The following is a 25,722-nucleotide window of genomic DNA, read 5'->3' on the forward strand; positions in this document are numbered from 1 at the left end:
CTACACGAAGGCCTGTACTGTAGGGGAGTGCACTACAACAACAACAACGTGCGGAAGTAATGTAGCGGGAGTTCGCCACGCTCTAGTCCCTAATCTCCGTCTCTCATGTTTACGCATCTCTTCTCACAGTGTGCAGATTATTGTACAAGACGTCTGCATGGTCATTTGGCGTGACCACAAGCTGACTGACGTGAGTATATTTACCCTCACTTGCACTGGGGGTAGCTGTTAAAACACTGTAGAACATTGTGTATAACATACTGTATAATATTGTGTAACATACATTATAATGTGCACATAGAGGGTCTATGTGAAAGAGGGTTCTTGTGAGCATATATACACTTATATATTATATAGCGGCAGTTCGATAAGGTATTAAAATGTGGTGTGCAAAACATCAGTTGTGTGAATGTGCAAGTGCAGTGTACACAGTTGACTCTGTGTGTGTGTGTGTGTGTGTGTGTGTGTGTGTGTGTGTGTGTGTGTGTGTGTGAGAGAGAGAGAATGTGTGAGAGAGAGAGAATGTGTGTGAGAGAGAGAATGTGTGTGAGAGAGAGAATGTGTGTGAGAGAGAGAATGTGTGAGATGTGTGAGTGAGAGAGTGTGTGTGTGAGAGAGTGTGTGTGTGAGAGTGTGTGTGTGAGAGTGTGTGTGTGAGTGTGTGTGTGTGAGTGTGTGTGTGTGAGAGTGTGTGTGTGTGAGAGAGAGTGTGAGAGAGAGTGTGTGAGAGAGTGTGTGAGAGAGAGTGTGAGAGAGTGTGAGTGTGTGAGAGTGTGTGTGTGTGAGAGTGTGTGTGTGTGAGAGTGTGTGTGTGTGTGTGTGAGAGAGTGTGAGAGAGAGTGTGTGAGAGTGTGTGTGTGTGTGAGAGTGTGTGTGTGAGAGTGTGTGTGTGAGAGTGTGTGTGTGAGAGTGTGTGTGAGAGTGTGTGTGAGAGTGTGTGTGAGAGTGTGTGTGAGAGTGTGTGTGAGAGTGTGTGTGAGAGTGTGTGTGAGAGTGTGTGTGCGTGATCAGTTCAGTACTGACTGAGAACCTCCTGTAAGAAAACGTTATAAAAATGTTCCCTGGATTGTTTGTAGTTACAAAATAAAAAGCAATGATTGATCTCTGCCCTGTGTAAGAGAACATTGCAAGAACGTTGCTGGAAACAAAACAAAAATAAAGAGTAACCAAATGGTAACATTAGGGAAACCTTCATTATAGCTGCTTGCTAGGTTATAGAGAGGCGCCTGGGGAGACAGCTGTTCAGATTACTTGAATAATATTAATATTTAGTTCAATCAGAAAATATTTTTGGGTCTTATGATGCCAATATACAAACCTGCATTTATTTTATTTATTACATTTATCTATCCATCTATCTATAAATCTATCTATTTTATTTAATTTATTAATTTAATGTATTAATTAAATTAATTAATTAATTTTATTTTATTAATTTAAATAATTTATTTTATTATGAAACTTCTCCGTTGTCTCTGGCGGAATCGTGATATTGACCACCAGATGGCGCAGTGTGCTACACGAAGGCCTGTACTGTAGGGGAGTGCACTACAACAACAACAACGTGCGGAAGTAATGTAGCGGGAGTTCGCCACGCTCTAGTCCCTAATCTCCGTCTCTCATGTTTACGCATCTCTTCTCACAGTGTGCAGATTATTGTACAAGACGTCTGCATGGTCATTTGGCGTGACCACAAGCTGACTGACGTGAGTATATTTACCCTCACTTGCACTGGGGGTAGTTTAGCTGCTCTGTACAAATGGCTGAAATGTGTGCTGCTGATGCTTATTTTGTTTTTGCGTCACAACGAGGTTTCATTCCAAATGACCCTGAATTTGAACATAAAGTACACTAGACAGTTGACTGCATCTTGCGGATTACAGCCACGAGTCCCAGTATAAACAAACAGGTCTGAGTGTTATTGCTGTTTGTATACATTGTGTACATGTGTTTATAAGCTCTGCTAAACTAAATCACTGTGAGAACTGAGAAAAGAAGACAGGTGATCATTTATGTAAAGTTTATATATATATATATATATATATATATATATATATATATATATATATATATATATATATATATATACTTTGTGTGTGTGTGTGTGTGTGTGTGTGTGTGTGTGTGTGTATACAAAAAGTTTTTATACACAGTTGATATACAAAAAATATACAATATATTACAAATTATATATACAAAAGCTTAAATCTACATTTATATAAACAAAAAGGTATATATATATATATATATATATATATATATATATATATATATATAGAGAGAGAGAGAGGGAGAGAGAGGGAGAGAGAGACAGGAAATTTATGTATATAAGTTTATATACATAAATTTCTCTCTGTCTCTATATACAGGTGATCATGTATGTAAAGTTTATATATATATATATATATATATATATATATATATATATATATATATATAAATATACACGCAAAAAGTTTCTTTAGTCACAATTTCACTGCATAGATTATACACATTGTGAATGTCTCAGAGAGCAATTTGAGTTTATTTGGGCGAGTGTCAGCCGTTCCAGTGGTGAGTACAATAGAATTTTGTCAGCCACTGTTAAATTAATTTCACTATCTTAATGCCAACATCAGCCGTTCTGTAGAGTCATTAATGAGGGCCAACACTGGCCAAATATAATTATGTCCATCGGGCCACCAGACTTTTAGCCAACATCCCAACATTTTGGATGCAAACGCTGAGCCAGCAAAATTTCAGCCACATTTAAATCAGTGTTGGACCAATGTCATGTAAAATCAGACTGCCAGGTCCAGCAGGTCAGCCACCATGAAATCTCCATTGGTTGTGTTCTGGCATGTTTATTATGATAAGAACATCTTGTTGCCAACATTGGGTCAGCGTTGGGTCAAGATACAAGGAGTTGTTATGAAATGTGCTTCTTTTCCAATTTTTGATCAGCCCTAGTGAGGTTGTTATAACAAAATTAATACTTCACCAGTGTTACATTGGATTAACATTTGCAGGCTTGTTATGAAAAATGCTAATCCTTTGCTAAAATGGGCACAGTGTTAAGCCAAAGTCAGTGTGTTACAGCTTTACAATTTATCCTGATTTAACATTTATTTACATATTTGATGTGAATATTCAGAAAATAGTATTTTGCTTGAGAAAGTTTGTAATCGGTGACTGTTGAACCTATAACAAAATACCTCACAAATAAAGCGTTAACCAGGCTAACAGGCTAACTAGATGAGTGAAGCAGCTATGTTTGCTGACCAGGTTTGGAATATGGACAAACGTTATTCATGTCCAAGCATGCATCTGTTGTCTTTCAGAATTCTGATATATATGAGAACAGACAGATACACAGATGGACACTGCTTTGCTTGTCGAAGAGGAATCTGCAAGTGTAAGTTCTGTAGATCCCACAAGTTCCCTCAGCCCGGATCTCTCAGATGTCAGGCAAAAGGAGGACTGTGAGGAACATGGGAATGAAAGACAGGAGGATGTCAAAGTAGAAATAGACATGGTTGAGGAAGACCATCAGATTAGCCATGAAAAAGAGGAAGAAAAAAAGGCTGAAAACGAGGGGACGAGTCCACAAGGAACGGACATACAAGAGGAGGATTTGGTGTCAAAGCATGAAACCTGTGGACTAGAACAGAACGAGTGTGAAGATACGGCTGAGGAGAAGAATAATACCAGTCAGGAAGAGGTAGAGGAGACCATATCACAGGTAGCTTCTGATCTAGATAAGAATATTATTGACAAGAAGAATGAAGTAAAAGAGGTGGATGAGGTAAATATAGAAGAGATGGGACATGAGATGGCGCAGGAGACATCAGAGGAAAATCATGAAACGGAGCACGAGAGGTCCGAGAAATATCAGGAACCCAAAGACTTGGAAATAATGAAAGAAAACAGACAGGACGGTTTAGATGGTACACCTGAAGTAGAAGACGTTAAGAACGACAGATGTTCTGGAAAAGCAAGGGATGCTAATGACCCAGAAGAGAAGATGCAGGTGGATGATCCGGATGCAGAGTCTTTTGTGAACGTAGGTAAGTGTTCAGACAAACAAAAAATAAAGAGCATGTCTAAGTCTGAATGGTCATTTCAACCGGAGACATTATCAGGTTGATACTGTGACCATTTGGCTTCGTCAGTCACTGGTTTGGAGGATTCAAATGGCATACGATTACCTTCATATGCATACATTATTATTAAGTACTCTCTGTTTTAAATACATTTTAGCATCACCAGGATTGTCCTGTCTGGTTTTATTCAGAGTTTAATTATTTCCTTCCCTCATTTTCCCCAGTTTTGTTTGAAGCTAAAACCGAAATCCCATTCGACGAGACGGTTTTTAAAAGCACATCACAAGACTCGACTGAAAGTCTGATTAAAGCAGGTATGGACATCGTACTCACCATGAGCTTTACTTTTTAAATATCTGTCACGAGTTATGAAACAGAAATCCAGAATTGAGTCATAACAGAATTAGGAACGAATTGGAAGTTAATTTCATGGTACTTATTTCACCGAATTGACCACAGTGCTTTCTGTTGGTTCTTGGCTTTTGGCTCGGGCTGTTTTTAACAAGCCTGTATACAGTACGTATGATGTAGTAAAGCAAGTCAATACAATACAATGTATACAGAGTACGGTGTATTAATATTATTAAAAAAATATTTTTCTACCACATAGACATCGTGAAGAAACGTAATGCTGCTTCTTTTTATAAATAAAATAAAATAAAATAAATAAATAAAATAAAATAAAAGCCTATTAGCATAATTTTAGCCAAATTGGAAGTATGTACACTGGAGGATCTACCTGGAGATCCACAGTTCTAGGTTACATTATTCTGTGAGTGTTTTGACTTCCTGTCATTTATTTTTGTCCAACAGAAAACCATCCAACTCAAGATGTAAAGGATTTGGCGAATGACCTTCCAGGACACACAGTGAGCATGTGACCAACAGTCAGTTCGTAAAGCAGAACTCTTAATGAGAATGCAATGTTTTAGATGTATGTCATTTCCTTCCCAGCCAGAGCATTCTGTTCATCCCGAACCGGAGGCTGAGAAAAAGACGACGACTCCCACTCCTACTTCCCCTCTTGTGAAGATCAAAGATGAACCTGTGGATGAGGAATATGAGAAAGCTCTTGGGCCTCAGGCTCCAGCTGAAAAGATCAAGGATGAACCAGATACGTCTGAAGTATGTTGTAGCTCATGTGAATCAAGTTTGTTTCTATTGTCACGTGTCGTAGCAGCTAAACAGTTGTTCCCTTAATAACCACCACGTTTTATTACTTGTCATGTCTGGGTAAAAGAATTTCTGTCAGAAAGCCTAAAATTCCAGCTTCATCCTAAAACCGCTACAGTCTACTGATGCTGGAGACAGAAAAATACAAAATAAACATTACACAACGATTCACCATAGCAACGATTACTGATTATTATTATTATTAGATGTAAATGATTACAATCTATATTATAGAAAACATAACAAATTAGATCAAGCTCATCGATACAAATTTGTGATTTGCATTACATAAAACCTTACAGCGAAAGCTGCTCTTATAGAAATATAATCAGTACCATCTGACCAATCAGAAGTGAGAATTCAGCAGCACTGTGGTATCGTTTTAATGAATTCCTTGCCGTGTTTCTTGACAAGTGGTGAAAGATTCATGCTAAAAACTTGCAATTGATGGATCTGTTTTCAAACGTGCAGGAGTTTGGCCAGAAGACCTCAGAGCAGATCAAGATCAGTGCCGTTTTCTCGGTCGGTGGAAGCTCTACGGCATTAGGTAGAAAACCGTGTGATAATTCTGAGAGACAAATGTAGACTTTTTCTATATACATTCAAGATTTTTTTTTTTTTTATATCTTATAAAACTTTGATCATATACCTCATGTGTCACAATTAATGATTTATCTGAAACATTTAATGCAGCTGATCAGCATTTTTACTGCTGCAGGAAGAGAAGAACAAACAATGTCGAGGATGTTTAACAGTTTTCTTATCTCTGTGCAGGATCTCCAGTTGCGGCCGCGGCATCAAAAGCCCCGTCAAACACCTCCGTGCCTGTCTCGTCTCCAAGCTCTGCCACGTCACTGTGTGTGGTGTGTTCAGGCTGTAAAAAAATCCTGCTAAAAGGCCAGACAGCATTCCAGCGCAAAGGCTGCTCTCAGCTTTACTGCTCACCGCGCTGCCTCTACAGCTGCTCATCCGCCGAGTCTGTGCCCATTCCTGGCTCTAAAAAATCCTGCTATTACTGCCACAGGTGAATCGTGTGCCATAGTCACAACCTTAAATGTAATAACCTTGCATTTTAAATTGAAATCTAGTTCGTAGTTAGTGCAGTATTGAGGTCGGCGAACGTGTGTAACTTCATGTAACATCATGTTGACATCATGCCGGCGTCATAAGTAATAATCTTAGAAGACTGTTGGGACTGAACTGAAAATGCTACAACTCTAGATCTACATGAAATTTGTGAATTAATAAGGGAATAACACTTACACTGGCTATGGAACAGCTGAACGGTTGAAACACTTGAACTAGCACTTTTCCCCTCCTGGTTTATGTGTATGTTTAAAAAAAAAAAAAAAAAAACCTGGACAGTTTTAGGTAGACGGAATCCTAATTCTGTCATCAATAGAGACTTAAAAGCAATTGTGTACGTCGCTCTGGATAAAGGCATCTGCGTAAATGTAAATGAACAGCTTATTGTCCATCTTCCTTTGGTCCTTTAAAAGAACAAGGGGGCGCGTATAAAAAGTGCTATAATTCCTGCACAATTCACCCTAATTAAAGGCGGGGTGTTTGAAAAGTGCTTCAGAAAACCGATTTGGGCCGACTACCAAAACAAACGTGTAGCCAATGAGCAGAAAGGGGCGTGTCTTGTCAATATGCGGTGGAGAGAGTGTTCAGTGCGTATGTCTGATGTTAGCCTCTTCCGTTACCTCTGCCTCGGGTTCTAGGTGTTTAACGTCGCGTTCCACGTGAAACGGAGCTAAACCTTTCACGGTACAACACACAGTACTACAAAAACACATTTGTATTACCATAGTATTACTCATTGAGTTTATTTACTGATAAAAATATCCCCTCGGCCAGCTGCCCCAGCAGGTTCTGCCATAATAGCTGGGTTGTTTGTGTATGTATGTGTGGGGTGGAGCTGTCAAAACAGGGGTGACACCCATTTGGGTTAGGGGCGTGTTTGTTTAGGTGATTTCAAATGTCAACATTGGCTTTCAGAGAATGTTTAAGTGTAAATACCCTCATATTACAGCTCAAATTCTGCACTAGCTCTAGTACACTGTGGTAAAAGGCTAAAATAAAAATAATTTTTGAATGTTCGAATATTTACAGACCTGAAAGTAAGCATGTATGCATTTATACGTGTGCGTATGTATGTTTGTCAGAGTACCGTATTTTTCGCACTATAAGGCGCACCTAAGAGCCTTAAATTTTCTAAAAAATCGGCCACGCGCCTAATAATCCGGAGCGCCTTATGTGTGCACCGAGTTCCAAAAATCTGTAAAAATGTTGTTGTGTGACTTTAGTAAGCGCTCCGCTTGATTGACTGTCCGACCATTTCCCGCTGACACAGGGACGTAATACATACACTACGTACACTGGCAGCGATAAACCAATCAGAGAACATTACGTCATACGTACAGTACGTACGCTTACCTCCGCCACGCCTCCGGTAGGTATCCCCCAAAAATGACACCAGTGAAAAGACATGCTTACGAGGCACAATACAAACTACAGGCTATCAGTTACGCAGTTGTAAACGGGAATAGAGCAGCTGCGATAGAATTCAACATCAATAGTAGAATAAAGTTCAACTAAACTCACCGTTTTGCTTCTGTTACCTTTTTTGTAGACCGTATATTTTAGCATAATACGGTGCGCCTTATGTATGGGTTAAGTACAGAAATAGACCCCGTAATTGACACTACGCCTTATAATCCGGTGCGCCTTATGGTGCGGAAAATACGGTAATTGTTTCTGATCATGGATTTCTTCCTTTATCTGTGCAGAAGTATTCCAAACCCAAAGGATGTCGTCACTGCCGCTGTGGATTTAACAAAATCACTAAAGGATTTCTGCAGTCAGAAATGTCTCAGTGCCTTTAACTACAAGAAGGACAGTGCAAATTCTGCACTTGGCACCAAATGCAGCATGTGTCTCAAATCCTGCACTGTAAGTTCTTGAAGGACAGACCTGAGTACGAGTTAGCGTTCTAAGATACACCCAAAAGATCTATCATTACTCTGGTATTAACTGATTATATACAGTAGTTAACTTGTTCATTTTGAGTAAATCAAACGGGTAGCAACATTTTTCTCCAGGTGTGTGTGGAGTTTACTGTAAAATCCTGTGTACGGATGTGGCAAGTAAGAACGTGCGTCACGGAGAATAAGATCCCGAGAGTTCTCGCCACGTCACGCGTAACTGTGTGTGATTCTCTGGCACAGAAAACACATGACCAATAGAGGGCAGTTGTGTGTAATTCTCGGTCACGTATACTGAAGCCAGTAATATGCTTGGGATCTTTCATTTTTAGAGTATACACTTTAGTCGAATTTACATCTTTGTGACGTCCTGTACAGACGTTATTCTGTACAGGACCATTATTTATATATATATATATATATATATACATACATATATATGTATATGTGTGTGTATGTATATGTGTGTGTGTGTATGTATATATATATATATGTATGTGTGTGCATATGTATGTGTATATATATAATGGTAGTTGATGCTGCGGTATTTATATACTTGAAACTTTCACAAATGGGTTTTAAATAGTCCGTGTACGTTTTACTCGTTCGATATCCTATTTATGGCCATAGCCATTAGGACCTCTACTTTTTTCTTATTAAAAAAAAAAAAGTGAAGCTCTTAGATATATAAAATAATTTCCCAAAAACAACAACTGTTAAAATGCTGGGTGGCTAGTGTAACGAAGGCTGGACAGAGAGAGAGTACGTAAACTTGACTTCAAGATGTTTTCTATCGACAGAGGCTTAGCGTCAGCATTAAGTTAAAATTATCACTATTTTGGCATTGCTGGAAAGTCCATTCGAGAAATCCCCCCCGCATCTGAACTCTACTGATGTACACACAACATCGAGCACCATAAGAAGACTTTACAAAGAACGAACACTGCAGAAACGTAAACCTTGCAAAATGAACTTGTACATTATTCCCTTCAAGATGCTACCACAAATGTCTCGTTTTTGTTCGTGCCTAAAGTATCAGATATTTATTGAATTTTTTTGCACTTGCTTTCACGGACATTGTCACGGCAATAGAGAATATCACTAGACAAAATGATGAAATGTCCTCAAGGTCAGTGAAAAAGCAGCTATGGCATAACAATGGAGTGGACATCCGTGAGAGATCAATATGTAGTATCGGCAAAAACTTGGGTTAAGGTCTGGAAAATCTCAAAATTGGCCAATGATTAGAGATAAAAATAAAGAGAAACGTCTCCAACGAGCCCAAAAATGGATCGACGAGAAGTTGTTTCACAATGTCATTTTCACTGATGAAACAACAGTGACTTCTGATCGTTTTGCTACCATGTCATTTCATAAGAAAGGTAGACGTATGTTCAAATCAAAGCCGAATCATCCCCTGAAACGTCATGTTTGGGGAGCAATATCCAGACCGGGACCTGGTCTTATCGCGGTCTGTGAAGGGATTATGGACCAATCTTTTTTTGAAGATGCTATTGTGAAAGAAACTGCAGCCAAGTACATTAGGGAAACCTCCAAGACAATGATCCCAAGCACACTGCTGAAGACTCCACCCGAATCCCATTGAGATTGTGTGGCATGCTCTGAAAGACGATATCCGGAAAGAAACAAAACCATCTACAAATTCGGACTCGGTTGCTGCCGAACACAAATTCTGGTTCGAGGAACTTACACGATTTGCTTGCAACGAATACATTAATAGGCTGTTTAATTAAAATGAATCCAAGTATCAAGTCAAATGAATCCATCTTTTACACCACAGACAATAAAATACTTTGTTAACTGTATAGACTGATTATATATCTGTAACATAGACACTCAGAAGAGTTTAAAACAGCTGATTATTCATTCAGAGGACCGAATTAGACAATTGAACATTTTATTTGAAAGTAATCTTCAGCCCAGCATCTTTTTTTGTTAAAGTTAGTTCAAACTTCAAAATATTTTTGTTTGCTTGCAGAAATAATATTTCGTTTACTCGGTAGCAGTTCATTGATTTCATAAATGCAACACACTACGGTTTTTCTATACGTCCCATAAAGGTAAAAAACCGATCAGTGTTGTCTTCATTTTAGATGTCAAAAGGGTTTGTGGCTCCCTGTGTTTTTTGTTTTTTCTGTGGGAAACGGGTCCAAATGGCTCTTTGAGTGTTGAAGGTTGCCGACCCCTGCTTTAGACAATCTGGTCTATACCTGTAGGACATTGGGTTCTGCGCCACCTGGTGGATATTGTGTGAAGCACAAACACAGGTATTTAAATTCTTAAAAAACAAGTCATCAGGAATCCGTGTGAAATGGTGTATCGTTTCCTGTGAAGCTGCACAAAAGACACGCATTCTTAATAGCCACATCTGTATCCGCACACTCCGTTTTCTCCTTCAGACAGGTAACTTCCTGCTCATGTTCCCTGTCAGGACAACACATTTTTCTTCCTCTTTGGGGTTAGATGGCCTGAGAATGACTTGATGCTCTGAACAAATTCTTGATTAATCCCGTTTTTTGTTGAAACTACTGTTCTAAACATTTACTTTTATTGAACCGCTTGCATGCTGCTGAATGCTTATACTGTATATTTCATCCTACTGTATATGTTTATGTACTTTGTTGAAGATATTTGTCGAAATTTACTCAGTAAGGTATAGCTGTAAGCCTCACGTTAACCTTCTTTCCCTAGATTCGCCATGAGGTGAACTTCATGGACAGTGTCTATAAGCTGTGCAGTAACGCCTGCTTTCACCAATTCCGCTCATCTAATAAGCTCAGCATGAACTGCTGCACGACATGTGGAGGTTACTGCTACAGCGGCGAGGACAAGAGCCCAACTTTGCTATTGGATGGCACCGCTAAGAAGTTTTGTAGACAAAACTGTTTCTCCACCTTTAAAAAGGTAGCCTTTGGATCACTTGACGGCTTTTCGTGCTATGTTCGGGTGTTCGGTTGTGATTCCTGAAAAAAAATCCAAAAGAGATAGGAAACGGGGTTTTCTACAGCCTTACATGTTCACCATGCTTCCACATTCAACACACACACATGCTCCTATGTTCTCCACTGTTCCACAGCCAACTCTTACCACATGTCCTCATGTCTTCCATATTCAGTGTTCTCTCATGTCCAGCATACATCCTCGCTTATGTCCAACACACTCACTTGTTCAACACTTACACACTTTTATCACATACAGAGACTCAGCTGTCCCGCAGCGGCGGTGCATGTTTAGAATAATCAGACTGTCAGTAAAGTTTATTAAATCCCTGATCTAGTTTGATGTGACACATAGACCCCCGTCTTCTCATTAGATGCAGTAAGCCTATGTTTATATGTTTATTTGATTTATAAAAGCATTGTAATTTTGCAAATGTATGTTTATTTCAATTTGAAACTGTGGGTCATGAATGCTTAGAAATAATGTGGATGTGGACCCCTTAAAATGAGCTCGCTAACTACAAAACTCTTGCCTTATCGCTAGCCCATACTTTCTACTGATTTTGTGTTCTCGCACAATCTCTGCAGAAGTACACCAAGGTCGTGCCCTGTACGATGTGCAGAGTTTATCGTGTCGCGAAAGAAATGGTGGAAAACATCAATTCGGAGGGCAACACCGAGCTGTTTTGCTGCACTGCATGTGTGACTGCTCACAAAGTACAAACGGTCAGCTCATCAGGTAAAGAGTTCGGCTTCATGTTTAAGGCAATTTACAGGAAAGTGGGTTATGATCATAAAAATATAAATAGGGGTAAAAGGTAGATAATGAGTAAGCTGAACATACAAATGTAAATGTTTATGATGGAAGACATTGTGATGCAGCCTCCTTAGCTTCAATATTCTCTTTCTATCTCTCTCCTTTCCTTCCTTCTCTCTCTCTCCTTTCCTTTTCTCTTGCTCTCGCTCTCTCTCCTTTCCTTCTCTCTCTCTCTCTCACTCACTCACACTCTCTTTCTCTCTCTCTCTCCTTTCCTTCTCTCACACTTTAAGGTTCTGCACTGGAATGCAACCACTGTAAGAAGTTTCTTGTGCCTCAGTATCACCTCGCCATGTCCGACGGTACCATGCGCAACTTCTGCTGCTTCACCTGCGTTATATCATTTCAGGTACGCTTCAGTCTTTTTGTATAGTGCGTATCTAAAACATCACACACATTTATACAAACTGAAGGAAACAAATTAGCTGATGAAATTCTGTGCTAGAGATTAGTCATAGTCCTCATCCTTATCACTTTGGATGTGAGCTACGGTCTTCTGTCCTTCTATCAGAATTTAAAACAAAACAAAACTGTCTCTATTTTTCCTTGAAACCATTTATGCCTTTTGTAATTTCTCTCTGAGGAATGGTTGAAGATTAAGACTCGTCTTGGTTTTTCTGTCGTATATTCCTTGTTTTCTGTTCGATAGGATGCCTTCAACAAGACAAATACTCAGAGCAACCAGCTTAATGTTGCCCCTTCAGTTAACACAGCTCAGATGAAGTCTTCCCCCACAGTGCAGTCTGTATCTACAGAGTCCAGCGGAACCCAAAGCCCCTCAGAGTCCAAATTCTCCTGTGCACAATGTCAGCGTTTATTCTTCTCCAAGCCTGAGCTTATGGAATTTAAGGTAAAATCATAATCATTCCTGTGTTGTGTCGGACATTTTATTGTCATCTCTAAGGGGCTTTTTACACCTGGTCACTTCATGCGTCTTCTGTGATCAGATAGCGATCCGATCGTAAAAAGACCAGGTGTAAATGCCCTCCGAAACGTTTTCGAGACGGATATAAATCCGATCGCTCAAACCACTTCAGGAGGTGGTCTGGGACGCATTTCAGATGTAACTGGACAGGTGTAAATGAATGTGGTTGTCCAAGCCACATACGTCAGCGCTATACTCCTCCCAATTGGAAGAACGTCACTCATAGGTGACTCACGAGTCGTGCATAAACAAACATGTTTTCCCACCAGCGCTGGCTCCGATCATTCACCCAGGGGTCTCGTTGGGTCTTAAAATGCAGCAATCAGTAAATGCTGTTTTTTGTAGCAACCGCAAACACCAAAGCGTGTTCCATTTCAATTACCCTGGAAATGAGGTAAAATATATTTGCATTTTGGGCGGGAGTAGAAAGATCAGATCGATATCCGATTCGCCGAGACGCATTTACGTGGCCTAATGTAAATAGAACAGTTTTAACAAATCAGATAGCTATCGGATCAGAGAAAACACATGAAGTGACCAGGTGTAAAAAGGCCCTTATATATCATGAGATCTTAAATCTATTCTGTATAACGTTCCAGGGAAAGATGTACGTGTTCTGTGATAAGACATGCACCGATGAGTTCAGGAGAACTCACTACATCATGGCTCAGTGTGTGTACTGCAAAATCGAAAAGGTGGTGAAGGAGACGAAGAGGATTAACAACGTGGACTGTTCTTTCTGTAGTGAAGGTGAGGTTCTGCTTTGTAGAATGTGGCTCTGATGCCTCTCAGACAAAGGCAGGAAGTTATAAAAAGCTTGTGGTATGATAAGGAAGCAGTGATTTTTAGGTGGTTAGACTTTCAGTTGTACCACAGATAATTAAGGTTTACTAGAACGAGAGCACAGGTCACCCAATCAGACCTTCTACCCCTGAGACACAGGGGAGTGATTAACATTTGTTTTAGTGTAATATTCTTTAGTTAAAAAAAAAAAAAAAGTAAGTCTTGCACCGGATTTGGCTCTCTTGCCATTTTTTAATTACATTTAATTTTTTTCATATATATTTTTTATTAAGTATTTACAAACTGAATGATGTAAGAATTTTGAAATAAATTTAAATTAAGGACAAATTTTTTTAGCTACAAATTTATAAAAAAAATAATTACATATTTTTTAAAATATGAAAATGTGTGTGTATATATTAAATTATATTATTAATAGAAACATGTAGGATATATAATAGTAATATTTTTAATGGCAATAAAAAATTCAATATTGTGGTTTGCTGCAGAACTACATATTGTGATGCTTATAGTACATTGAAGAAATGCCTCTGAGAATCGTGGTATGTTTTTGGACCAAACACCTGCATTTAAATGAACTTAATGACATAATAATACTACATTATGGAGTGACAATAATTTCGCATACTAGGAAATAATTGTAAAATTGAAGTTATAGGCTTATGGCCAAGTTGAAGTTATTTTATTTTGTGTAACCTTTCATTTTTTTTTAGTTTGTTACAAACATAGTGGTCAAATTAGCCTGAGGGAGAGTTTAAGTTCAGAGGTAAACAGAGTCCAATTTAGTCCAATTTTAATGTGTCCAATTTAGCTCAGATTTATAATTCCAACCAAGCAGAGTACTCCATAGTACTAAAGCCAAGATCAACCAATTGAACAGGACTCAGGTGTGGCTTCTGCTTGATTGGAATAAATATGGCAGAATTTAAGTGTCTACAGTGGTGGCTTAAGTGGTTAAGGCTCTGGGTTGTTGTTCGGAGGATCAGGGTCCAAGCCCCAGCACCATTGAAGCCTTGAGCAAGGCCCTTAACCCTCTCTGCTTCAGGGATGCTGTATCATGTCTGACCCTGTGCTCGGATCACAACCTCCAAAGTTGGGATATGCGAAGAAAGAATTTCACTGTGCTGTAATGTATACATGACAAAATAAAGGCTTCTATTTTCAATTCAATTGAAGTTTATTTGTACAGCGCTTTTTACAATTGACATTGTCTCAAAGCAGCTTTACACAACATAAACATTGAACAGAAGGTTAATATAAAGAATAATATCAAGATTAATAGAATAAAAAATTCAAGATATATTAGATAGATTTAGGTTTTTCACAATGTATTTGTATTTATCCCCAATGAGCAGTGTCTGAGGTGACTTAGGCAGCAGTGGCAAGGAAAAACTCCCTTAGATGGTAAAGGAAGAAACCTTGAGAGGATCCAGACTCAAAGGGGAACCTAATCCTCATATGGGTGACACTGGAGGGTGTGATTATAAAAATACAGTCAAAACTATTCTGTTCTATTCTAATCCACAGGCTGCAAACTCCTCTACAAGCATGACCTTGCTAAACGCTGGGGAAAGAGGCATTGTCGCAACTGCCTCTACTGCAGCAGCACTTCTCAAACTGTCATGACCAGCATCTTTTCTGGTAAACAAGAGGAGTTCTGTGGGAACGAATGCCTGTCTCAGTACACATTGTTATTCTGTGAGGTAAAAAAAAACCCAGAATCTTTTCATCCTCTTCATTTTCCTGCTCATACGTAGAATGAAGTTAATTCTGTTAAAAAAGAGAACGTAAATAGTGTTTCTCTGCAATACGCAGGTGGCCAAATGCAGCACGTGCAGGCGTGCCAGGAAGATGACGGAGTCGGTCAAATGGCTGAATGAAATAAAACACTTCTGCAATCTGAAGTGTCTGATGCTCTTCTGTAGTAATCAAGCATGCACTACAACCTCTCCTGGAAGTGCTTCCAAACCTGCCCTTACACAAGGTAAGAGAGGTTTTGTTTAAACAGATCCTGTCCCAAAAATAAACTACAGTGTGATTAGTTACATAGAGCAAAACAGACATTCCACCACATACACAGAGGTGCCGACATCCAGGATTCAGCCGTTGCTACAGTGGCCTGGATGTTGCACATCGTTCTCAACTAAACAAACATTCCATCCAAAAGTGAACATAATTCACAAATCAGGGAATGGCATTTCACCGAAGGGGAAAGAATGCAGGATGTGATGAATTTGAAAATTTCAGCTTTGGGATCTAGTGGGGAAAAAAGGTGACAATTTTGCACTGTTTTGCTGGAAAAAAAAACAACTGGTTATTGGGTAATAAAAGTCAAAAATAGTCTAAGAATCTTTTCTTTTTTTTTTTTTGGTTAAAGACTGTATCCAAATTATTTTCTATATTTACTCTTGACTCTATGAAGCAGTTAATGACTACTTTTTCTTTCGTCTTATCTTAGCCTCCACAGTGCCAATCTCTATAGCACCTGTGATCCAATCCACTACCACCAACATAACAACTGTTCCATCACTGGCTTCAAACGAGGCCACGCCTGTTATCGCCAATGTTATCTCACTATCTAGCGCCACCAATGGACAGCCTAGTGTCCTGGGCAATGCAGCATTGCAAGGTATTCTTTCTTTTTTTATGGTTCAAATGATCTCTGAATCGTTTAAATAATAATAATAATAATAATAATAATAATAATAATACAATAAAATTGTAACTGTTGAATTTTTTATTCACCTACCGTTATGTGAATATTCAGAAGAGATCAAGTGAAAAGATGGCAAAAGAACATAAACACTCGGTTCATGCACAACCTTCCTTGTACATGCTCTCGATTGATATTATAACTTTTCCTCAGCCAGGTCAGTTTAACCGTTAATTTATTTTTTTTTCCCTGTCCAATCCTAAGATTTTGACTTTTACTTTTCAGGAACTGTACCTTCTGTTGTGAAGCTGTTAGGACATGTAAGTATAAAATGTGGCAATACTGGAATACGTATTTCTTCATATCTTATGTCTTTAACGTTTATATCTTCTGTCGAATTGCATTTTCTAATCTCAAAATGTAAGTGAGCTGGAAAAGCAATAGCTCTTATACCGAGACTTGAAAATGCACTACAACCTTACACAGAGTAGCGTTTCTCCATTGAGCAGAAAACCATCTTTAAACCTTTTTTAGCATTAAACCTTGGCATAGATGGAAGGAGAATTTATTGGGCTCACTGAGAATCTTTGTTTTTTCAAATCGTCTTCTATTTTGCGTGAAAATCCCAGAGAATCATTTGGCAGGACCTGGCTCTGTTTCTACTCGTATGTTTCATGAATGAGTTTCTTGTTATCAGAGGTGCAGCAGTACAGCTTGAAATAGAAAAGTGGAGTCCATCTGTTGTTAGGACACGATGTTAGAGTACTGTAGCTTCTGCAACAATGGCCATGATCTGACTTCTGTGAGCAAGAAACGTTATTCCAGATAATGATCAGCTTTACATCGTATGTATTAGCGATAACTAACGAACACAAATATATATCGTTGATTGTAGGCCAGCACGCAGACAGATAGCGTGAAGACGCCCTCTGCTCCGACGAGAATCCTGAAGAACAAAGCTTTACTGTGCAAACCGATGAACCAAAACAAGGGCACGTCCTGCAAGCCCAACACTTCTGATATTAACACGCAAACAGGTACTAAGCAAATCACCATAAAAATCCCACAGAGAACTAGATCAGTGTTTGCTGAAATAATCCTTGGGTACAGTTTTGCTATTTTTCCCCCAGTTCCATTCACACCTGTTACAGATGTTTAGATCTTGGTTGAAAAACTATGTAGAGCATCTCTTGTCCCAGAGGACCAGTTTGGGAAACATTGCCTTACTTGCCTTTATAACATATATGCTTAATGATACAATACAACCATGTTCACAAATCTTTCCACAGATAAAACCCCACCTGAAGTAATAGTGTTACCCGTACCGGTGCCAGTGTTTGTTCCTGTGCCTATGCACCTCTACACACAGTACACACCATATTCTCTTGGACTTCCTTTTCCGGTGAGCTGCTTCTTGCCCAGTATAAATCAGTATAGTTATTACTTACATCTTAACTCCTTTCACTCCAGATTGTTCTGTACAACGCACTGCTATTCTACATTATCTACAGTGCCTTGCATTAGCGGTGCTCCGATCAGGATTTCTGGGGCCGATCACTGATCTCCGATCACTAGAAGTTGTTTCGTCCGATACCGATCAACGATTACAGGGTCTTTTTTTCGAAGCCTGATCATGTAGCATTATTTATTAAACTATGTTTAACAACAATGTATTTTAAGTATTGAAGACGAACATCATGAATTGACAATTGTATTTATTAACAAGCAACCTATCAGCTTAAAACATAGCAGCCGTAATTGTAAACTGCTTATATTCCTTTATGTGACTAACCATCAAATGTCTGATGAGGTTGGAGGTGTTGAAGTGGTTTGGGTGCTTCCTGCCCTGTGGAACTTACTCGTTAGACAGGTTGCAGTTTGCTAAAGTATTGTCTTTTTCACACACCTTGTAGAATTGTCAGACCGGTGAAGCCATTTTAGCAGCACGTAAAAAATCTGTCTCGCAGGTTTTGCGTCATCTGATCGGCTTTTCTAAATAAACCTTTACAGAGTCCGCCGATCAAACTTCCCAAAGCAATTATCGTCCGATTATTATCGGAGCACTCCTACCTTGCATAAGTATTCACCCCCTTGTATTTTTTGCAGTGTTGATATGTCATGAATCTACACAGTAGGCCATAATTAGTATAGTGGCGCAGGTAAAAAACTATACTGTTTGCCAAATTATTGTGTACATTCTAATGTTAGATGTGTAAATCAAAAGGTATAAATCTAAATTAAGTCCATTTTAATTACAGGAAGTTTAGAGGAGTGATTTATTATGTGACAAGCACTGAAATATTAGCATGGACACTCAAAACGACGATGCATGTAATATCGCATTGCCAGGCACGTTAGTCAGTGCCTTAACGATATATAAGTGACCATCCTGTTAATAAAGGATTCTTAATTAAGGTTTTGATTTAAGATGAAGGGATTTGCAAATTAGATGACTGTCAGGAATGAGTTTTGTTATGGTAAAATGCTGCCCAGCTGACCAACAGTACCGAAGAGCTTCATTAATATGACTGGTCTATTTTCTCACCGTAGGTGCCAGTGCCCATGTTTCTGCCAACTACTCTGGACAGTGCTGAGCGAATAGTAGAAACCATTCAGAAGATCAAAGAGAGAATTCCAGACAACCCGCTGGAGGCTGACCTGATCATGATGGCAGAGATGGTGGCAGAGGACAGTGAGAAGGACAAAGCTGTCTCCCAAGGAGGTGCATGAACAAAAGAGTTGGAGCTTTTTTTTTTTTTTTTTAATGAATGAATTAAAGCTGAATATTCCACGGCACTCGATTCTGCATGACATCAATAACAAGTCAGGCAAATTTTTTGAAATCGTGCCTAGATTTGTTTCTAAACCAGAATTCCTTCTGTATCAAAGTTAATTAAATAACATAACATTAAAAAGAAATATTGCTGAAGATTTACATGCATTTTTAAAAGGCTTTTAAGGTGAATTCATCGCTTCGTCTGGTATAGGATAGATGGTATAGATTTGATCATCATCTATAATTAACCGTTTAAATTGATCCCAATAGTAACTGTGAAGTACACTGGCAGGTCACATGTGCCATCATCTGGTGTTGATTGCACCACTGAGCTGAACTTAAAAAAAATGAAAAAAATCGGCTAAAATCGGTTAGAACAACAACCAAACAAACGTTCTGTAAGAAACTAACATTTCTCATCTCTGCCAAACAGGTAACAAAGGTATTACAGCACATTAGTAACTAGGCACAAAAGGTGTTTTTTTTTTTCTCTCTCTAGGGTTTCTGTAAATTTTCTATAAAAGTCCTGTTTAATTCAAAGCCTTTATGATGAATGTCCTGAGCTGTAATGTGAGTCTGCATTATAACACCATGAATTAATCTACCAGGCGTCTAAAGTGAAACTGCAGGAAAAATCATTTAGAATATATTGCATGTGCTTTTAACAACAAGAGGATCAACAGGATCAAGAGGTTTAAATATTTTACAGCCCATTATAGCAACAATCATATTTCATAGGCTAAAAATCCAGAACAATTCTAGGAGAGACTGGTATCACCACATATGGTCTGTATTTGCTGTTTACTTGTAGAAATAGAGCTAGTATGAATTAACTATGTTGGTGTGATGTTTTTTTTCCCCCCACTCACACAGACCAAGATGATAATTTTATCGATTTCGATTTGGAAGCCCTGTCCAGCCACCTAAGTTGGGAGGACGACAGCATCTCGAGCACTTCCCGATGGGGACGAAGCTCAGAGTCTGAAAAGGTGCCAACACCCAGACAGGCACAACAGTCTCCCAGCCCACATCCACAAGAGCCACAAATGGACCTGGAGGCAGATTTTCCCGTCGGTAAGGACTGTGAAGCGCATCACATTCAGTTCTCTTACATATACTATGATTGCTGATATTCTATTGGTTGGCTTTTAACAGCAGAGAGGTTTGAGCATTCGGAACATTGCACGCAAGAAGACAAGCTCGTATCTACCCCCAGGTCCAAAATACGCAAGAAGAATCGTGATTGTTTCTCTCAGAAAAAACGAGTATGTACATCACAGGCAGCTTCTTTATCATGATCACACTTGATCACAGTAGTAACATGACACACCTGTCCTTAACTTTTACACCTACATTTATATAGGTATTACACGTGTATATATATATCTGTTGATGTATCCTTTTGAGAGCTCAGTGTATGATGTATGTAAACGCAGGCCCGTAAACGCACAGAAGCTCCTCAGTCATCAGCAGCTGATGTTCCTCACCTGACCGGAGTGCACACTGAATACGGCGTTCAGGCCTGGAAGAGCTGGGTACGCTGGAGGGAAACACAGCCTAATATAGAGATGCCCAAATTTGGCTGTGAGTCGTGGCTGATTATCTATCTATCTGTCTGTCTGTCTGTCTGTCTGTCTGTCTGTCTGTCTGTCTAATCACTCATTTATTTACCTGCTTACTTATTAATTTACTTTATAACTTAAAGGCGGGGCGCAGAAAGTTGGCAACATGCTTCAGAAAACTGAGTCGGGCAGACTAACAAAGCAAACGTGTAGCCAATGAGCAGAAAGGGGCGTATCTTGTCAATATGCGGTGGAGAGAGTGTTCAGTGCGCATGTGTGACATTAGCAGAAAGCGATTGAAACATTGACATGGAGGATACCTGCCGTTACCTCTGCCTCGGGTTCTAGGTGTTGAACGTCGTCTTCCACGTGAAACGGAGCTAAACCTTTCACGGTACAACACACAGTACTACAAAAACGCATTTGACCTGTATTACCATAGCATTACTCATTGAGTTCATTTGTTGATAAAATATCCCCTCGGCCAGCTGCCCCAGCAGGTTCTGCCATAATAGTTGCCTGGGTTGTGTATGTGTGGGGCAGAGCTATCAAAACAGGGGTGACACCCATTTGGGTTAGGGGCGTGTTTGTTTAGGTGATTTCAAATGTCAACATTGGCTTTCAAACATTGTGCACCCCACCTTTAATTATTTGCCTTCTTATCTACTTGATAAATTACAAATTACACATGACCTGCTTATTTTTTATTGAACTTTTTACATACTAATAACTTTCCTAAATGTTTAACTTAATAACTTACTCATACACCTATTTACATACTTAACCCACCCCCACCCCCACACACACATACCTTATATTCTCGTCTACTGACCTACTTAATAGCTTAGGTACTAATTTACCTTTTTACAAACCTACATATATACACGCTTATTATTTACATATGCACGCTTATTATTTACATATACATGCTTATTACTTACACGCTTATTACTTACACGCTTATTACTTACATATACACGCTTATTACTTACATATACACGCTTATTACTTACATATGCACGCTTATTACTTACACGCTTATTACTTACATATACACGCTTATTACTTACATATGCACGCTTATTACTTACACGCTTATTACTTACATATACACGCTTATTACTTACATATACACGCTTATTACTTACATATGCACGCTTATTACTTACATATGCATGCTTATTACTTACACGCTTATTACTTACATATACACGCTTATTACTTACATATACACGCTTATTACTTACATATGCACGCTTATTACTTACATATGCACGCTTATTACTTACATATGCATGCTTATTACTTACATATGCACGCTTATTACTTACATATGCACGCTTATTACTTACACGCTTATTACTTACATATACACGCTTATTACTTACACGCTTATTACTTACATATACACGCTTATTACTTACATATGCACGCTTATTACTTACATATGCACGCTTATTACTTACACGCTTATTACTTACATATACAAGCTTATTACTTACATATGCACGCTTATTACTTACATATACATGCTTATTACTTACATATGCACGCTTATTACTTATATACATGCTTATTACTTACATATGCACGCTTATTACTTACATATGCACGCTTATTACTTACACGCTTATTACTTACATATACACGCTTATTACTTACATATGCACGCTTATTACTTACATATACATGCTTATTACTTACATATGCACGCTTATTACTTACATGCTTATTACTTACATATACACGCTTATTACTTATATATGCACGCTTATTACTTACATATTATAACACTTCCAGATTTAGGGGGACATTATATATAACACACGTCGCTATCTAAAATTGGACTTTTCTCTGATTTACACAACCAGCACGTAACATTACAATAAAGGAGGACCTGTTACAGTGCAGCACGGCTGAACTAAGTTACGGCCTCTGGAAGTTCATCAGCGAAGTTTGCCGCCCTAATGGAGAAAAGTACCAACCAGACAGCATCTATTACCTCTGCTTAGGCATTCAGCAGGTACAGAACTTCATTCAAAATGCTTTATTCAGAATATAATGCGGAATAATTTAAGACTGTTTAAAAATAAAGCACACGGTTCTAGGTCTGATTCTCTTTCCTTTCCTGTGTAGTACCTTTTTGAAAACAGCAGGATGGAGAACATCTTCACTGACGACTTCTACACTAAATTCAGTCAAACTATGTCTAATTTATTAAAAGGCTGGAAACCCACTATACTTCCAAGTGGTAAGAAACATATAGTTTATATTAGTGATCTATAGAAGCACTTATTACTTATATAGGAATAAAGATATTTCTCCTTTTCTCTTCTGTTTTGAACTTATTATTATTTTTTTTTTTAAATTGCAAAAAAAAAAAAAAAAAAAGATTTAAAATTGTGTTGCGATGCTGTACGTGTGTGCATGCACAGGCTACGTGTACTCTCGAGTGGAGGAAGAGTATTTGTGGGAGTGTAAGCAGTTGGGCGCTTTCTCCCCGAGCGTGCTCCTCAACACTCTGCTTTACTTCTGCACCAAGTTCTTCAACTTTAAGACTGCAGCACAGCACCAGCGCCTTTCCTTCGCCCACATCATGCGCTGCACGCGTTCACAAAACAACGGGAACAAGATGTCCTGCCTCCGCTTCTACCCTCCCGTCCACAAAGACAACAAAAATACATGTTAGTGATGTTAAACATGCATCTGAAGCATTGATCAATAACATTTCAATTATCGCTAAACCCTCAACTCTGTATGGACTTCTTACAGCAAACGAAGATAAAGTCGGTGTCCCTGCCAAGAGGAAAAGAGAAGAGGAAGAGGAGGAAGGAGTGGTGCTGGAGATGCAGGAGAACACAGAAAACCCTCTCCGCTGTCCTGTTAGACTCTATGAGTTCTATCTGTCCAAATGGTATGCAAGTGATCTCTGATGCTGTATTTATAAATTATTGCTTAGAATTCTTTACATCGTAGCACTGGATCACGAGTAACGAATACGACACGATAAGGCCAGGCTGTTATTAGATCCGACGAGGTGGCGCGCTGTGACTCGATCACTAAAGAATTCTCAAATCTGATTGGTCAGAATATTCAGTAACAGCAAGCCAAATCTTGTGTGATCTTTCATTCAAATCACAGTTTTATGTTAATGTTATACTGATCCTTTATTAACCGTTAAGTTACAGAGACCTGTAGGTTACTGAATGATGATGATCATGTGCACAATATAAAACTGTTAAACAGATTTAACAAATATCTTTGTTATTTAACGACATATCAACATTTCCATGGAAAAATGTTTATTTAACATTTAGGGAAGGAGTCTCCAGTAACAATCAGTAAGTTTTTCATGCCAGAAAAAGTCTTCAGGACAGATGACTTTGTTTTTCTGGTTTTTCTCTAACGTGAGAATTTCTAGAAAGAGGTGGGGAAAAAAGAGGCATCGGAGGTGAGGAAGCGAGGTTTGTAGTCGCTATAGAGCAAGTGATAACGTGTGGAATGAAGCTTCAGTATCAGAATGATTATTGTCGGGTATGCTTAGACATAAAACATGTTTTTTGTGCTGTAGAAAGAAGGAAAAAAAGAGTACACAGCACATTATAGTAAGATGTACAATATATAAAAAAAATTCAGAAAAGTTGACATACAGTATGACAGAATGTGCAAAGAGATGTAAAACGTTTTGTTCTTTAACTCACTGTAGAATAAGAAGAATTAAATACAATTCTTACTAACATATATGTATATTTTCATACCTTTTTTCCTGTAACTGTCCCTCGTTCTCTGTTAAAGCTAAATTATTCATTTTCTTTGTTCTCACTTTTCTCTGTTGGTAATTTGTAGTTGTGGAGAAATTGGTTAAGAAAGAATTACAGCTGCAGGTTAACCCAGCTGTTTTGTTTTTCTTATTCCAGTTCAGGCATGGTAAAGCAACGCACGTCTGTCTTCTATCTGCGCCCAGAGCGCTCGTGTGTCCCGAATAGCCCCTTGTGGTTCTCCCACACGGCACTGGACAACAGCGAGCTGGAGAGCATGCTCAGTCGCATCCTCACCGTTCGAGAAGTCCACCTGGAAAGAGAAAAACCCCAAAACGTGTCTGATCCAGAGAACCAAACTGATTCAGAATAACGCAGCACTGATGCTTAATCTACAGACCAGACACTTTAAAACAGCGTTCTAACAGGAGGAGATAAAAATCCTCTGGAACGTCTCTGTTTGTCTTACATAGCCACTTTGTGCTGAGCTGAGCTGAGCTGAGCTGAGTGCTGTGTTTCTTGTTATGTTGTCGGAGACACCGTCGAGGACGTAGCGGTGCTCAGTAAGAAGAACGTAGCTGGAATCCAAATTTACAAGCGCACAATCTTCATTTCAGTCATGTGATTATTGTTCACTATTCTGTTTCCTTATTCTGTTCACGTTTACTAAATAAAACATCACACTATCTGAAATCACAACGTCAGACCTTTTTGAAGAGTCGCTCACGTTCCGAGCGCCAACGCATGATCCTAACTGTTTTTTATTTACCTGATTGTGTAAGCTGATTCATGTCACAAAGAGACACATCCGGAAACACTACAATAGTTTTTTAGCCATAAGATTCAAACATTTTTGTGTAAGGATATTTTTGTTTTTCAATCAGTGTTTTGTTAGATTTTTTGAAATCAGACCCTGCTTCAATGGTTGTCACATAATGCTTCACTCCTCTCTCAGATTGTCTTTGAGTCCAGGTTTTATTTTCTTTAATTACTACTTGAGCCAGCAAATCTCTTTTAAATCATTGAAACAATTAATATGCTATAAAAAAAATCATGTTTTGTGTTTTTTGAAAAGAATAAATATGAAATACTAATGAAGGTTTTTTAGCGGTGCTACAGGATACATCACTTGAGCATCATAAAGCATTATCTGTTTGTATACAGTGTCCAAGTGCACAAATCCTTTAACTCCTATACTGAGATGTGTGTTTATTCATTTGATATT

At 38.7% G+C, this 25,722-nt stretch overlaps 1 protein-coding gene and 1 pseudogene across 3 annotated transcripts in view; both read left to right on the forward strand.

Annotated features, from left to right (window-relative positions):
- Window positions 1–25,722, forward strand: part of zmym4.1 (zinc finger MYM-type containing 4, tandem duplicate 1) — a 25,890-nt gene continuing 168 nt past the window's right edge. The window contains exons 1-29 of one of the 3 annotated variants that reach the window (XM_027133785.2): window positions 1–190; window positions 1,504–1,706; window positions 3,321–4,046; window positions 4,307–4,396; window positions 4,896–4,951; window positions 5,037–5,207; window positions 5,727–5,802; window positions 6,030–6,279; window positions 8,048–8,210; window positions 10,955–11,167; window positions 11,791–11,941; window positions 12,253–12,368; window positions 12,669–12,869; window positions 13,544–13,694; window positions 15,276–15,451; window positions 15,564–15,732; window positions 16,207–16,377; window positions 16,687–16,721; window positions 17,297–17,438; window positions 17,691–17,803; window positions 18,952–19,123; window positions 20,051–20,251; window positions 20,333–20,442; window positions 20,614–20,761; window positions 22,611–22,762; window positions 22,876–22,990; window positions 23,175–23,423; window positions 23,512–23,653; window positions 24,657–25,722. The exon at window positions 24,657–25,722 is cut by the window's right edge and continues 168 nt beyond it. In XM_027133785.2, the coding sequence (XP_026989586.2) occupies window positions 3,356–4,046; window positions 4,307–4,396; window positions 4,896–4,951; window positions 5,037–5,207; window positions 5,727–5,802; window positions 6,030–6,279; window positions 8,048–8,210; window positions 10,955–11,167; window positions 11,791–11,941; window positions 12,253–12,368; window positions 12,669–12,869; window positions 13,544–13,694; window positions 15,276–15,451; window positions 15,564–15,732; window positions 16,207–16,377; window positions 16,687–16,721; window positions 17,297–17,438; window positions 17,691–17,803; window positions 18,952–19,123; window positions 20,051–20,251; window positions 20,333–20,442; window positions 20,614–20,761; window positions 22,611–22,762; window positions 22,876–22,990; window positions 23,175–23,423; window positions 23,512–23,653; window positions 24,657–24,870 (4,638 nt within the window). In that variant the 5' untranslated portion in view covers window positions 1–190; window positions 1,504–1,706; window positions 3,321–3,355 and the 3' untranslated portion in view covers window positions 24,871–25,722. The remainder of the gene's footprint in view (window positions 191–1,503; window positions 1,707–3,320; window positions 4,047–4,306; window positions 4,397–4,895; window positions 4,952–5,036; window positions 5,208–5,726; window positions 5,803–6,029; window positions 6,280–8,047; window positions 8,211–10,954; window positions 11,168–11,790; window positions 11,942–12,252; window positions 12,369–12,668; window positions 12,870–13,543; window positions 13,695–15,275; window positions 15,452–15,563; window positions 15,733–16,206; window positions 16,378–16,686; window positions 16,722–17,296; window positions 17,439–17,690; window positions 17,804–18,951; window positions 19,124–20,050; window positions 20,252–20,332; window positions 20,443–20,613; window positions 20,762–22,610; window positions 22,763–22,875; window positions 22,991–23,174; window positions 23,424–23,511; window positions 23,654–24,656) is intronic. The other 2 variants (XM_027133786.2, XM_027133787.2) reach the window with 2 other exon arrangements.
- On the forward strand, window positions 8,396–10,174 carry LOC113634764 (annotated as a pseudogene).

The sequence above is a fragment of the Tachysurus fulvidraco genome, chromosome 7 (genome assembly GCF_022655615.1).
Source record: "Tachysurus fulvidraco isolate hzauxx_2018 chromosome 7, HZAU_PFXX_2.0, whole genome shotgun sequence".
NCBI classification, from domain to species: Eukaryota; Metazoa; Chordata; class Actinopteri; order Siluriformes; family Bagridae; genus Tachysurus; species Tachysurus fulvidraco.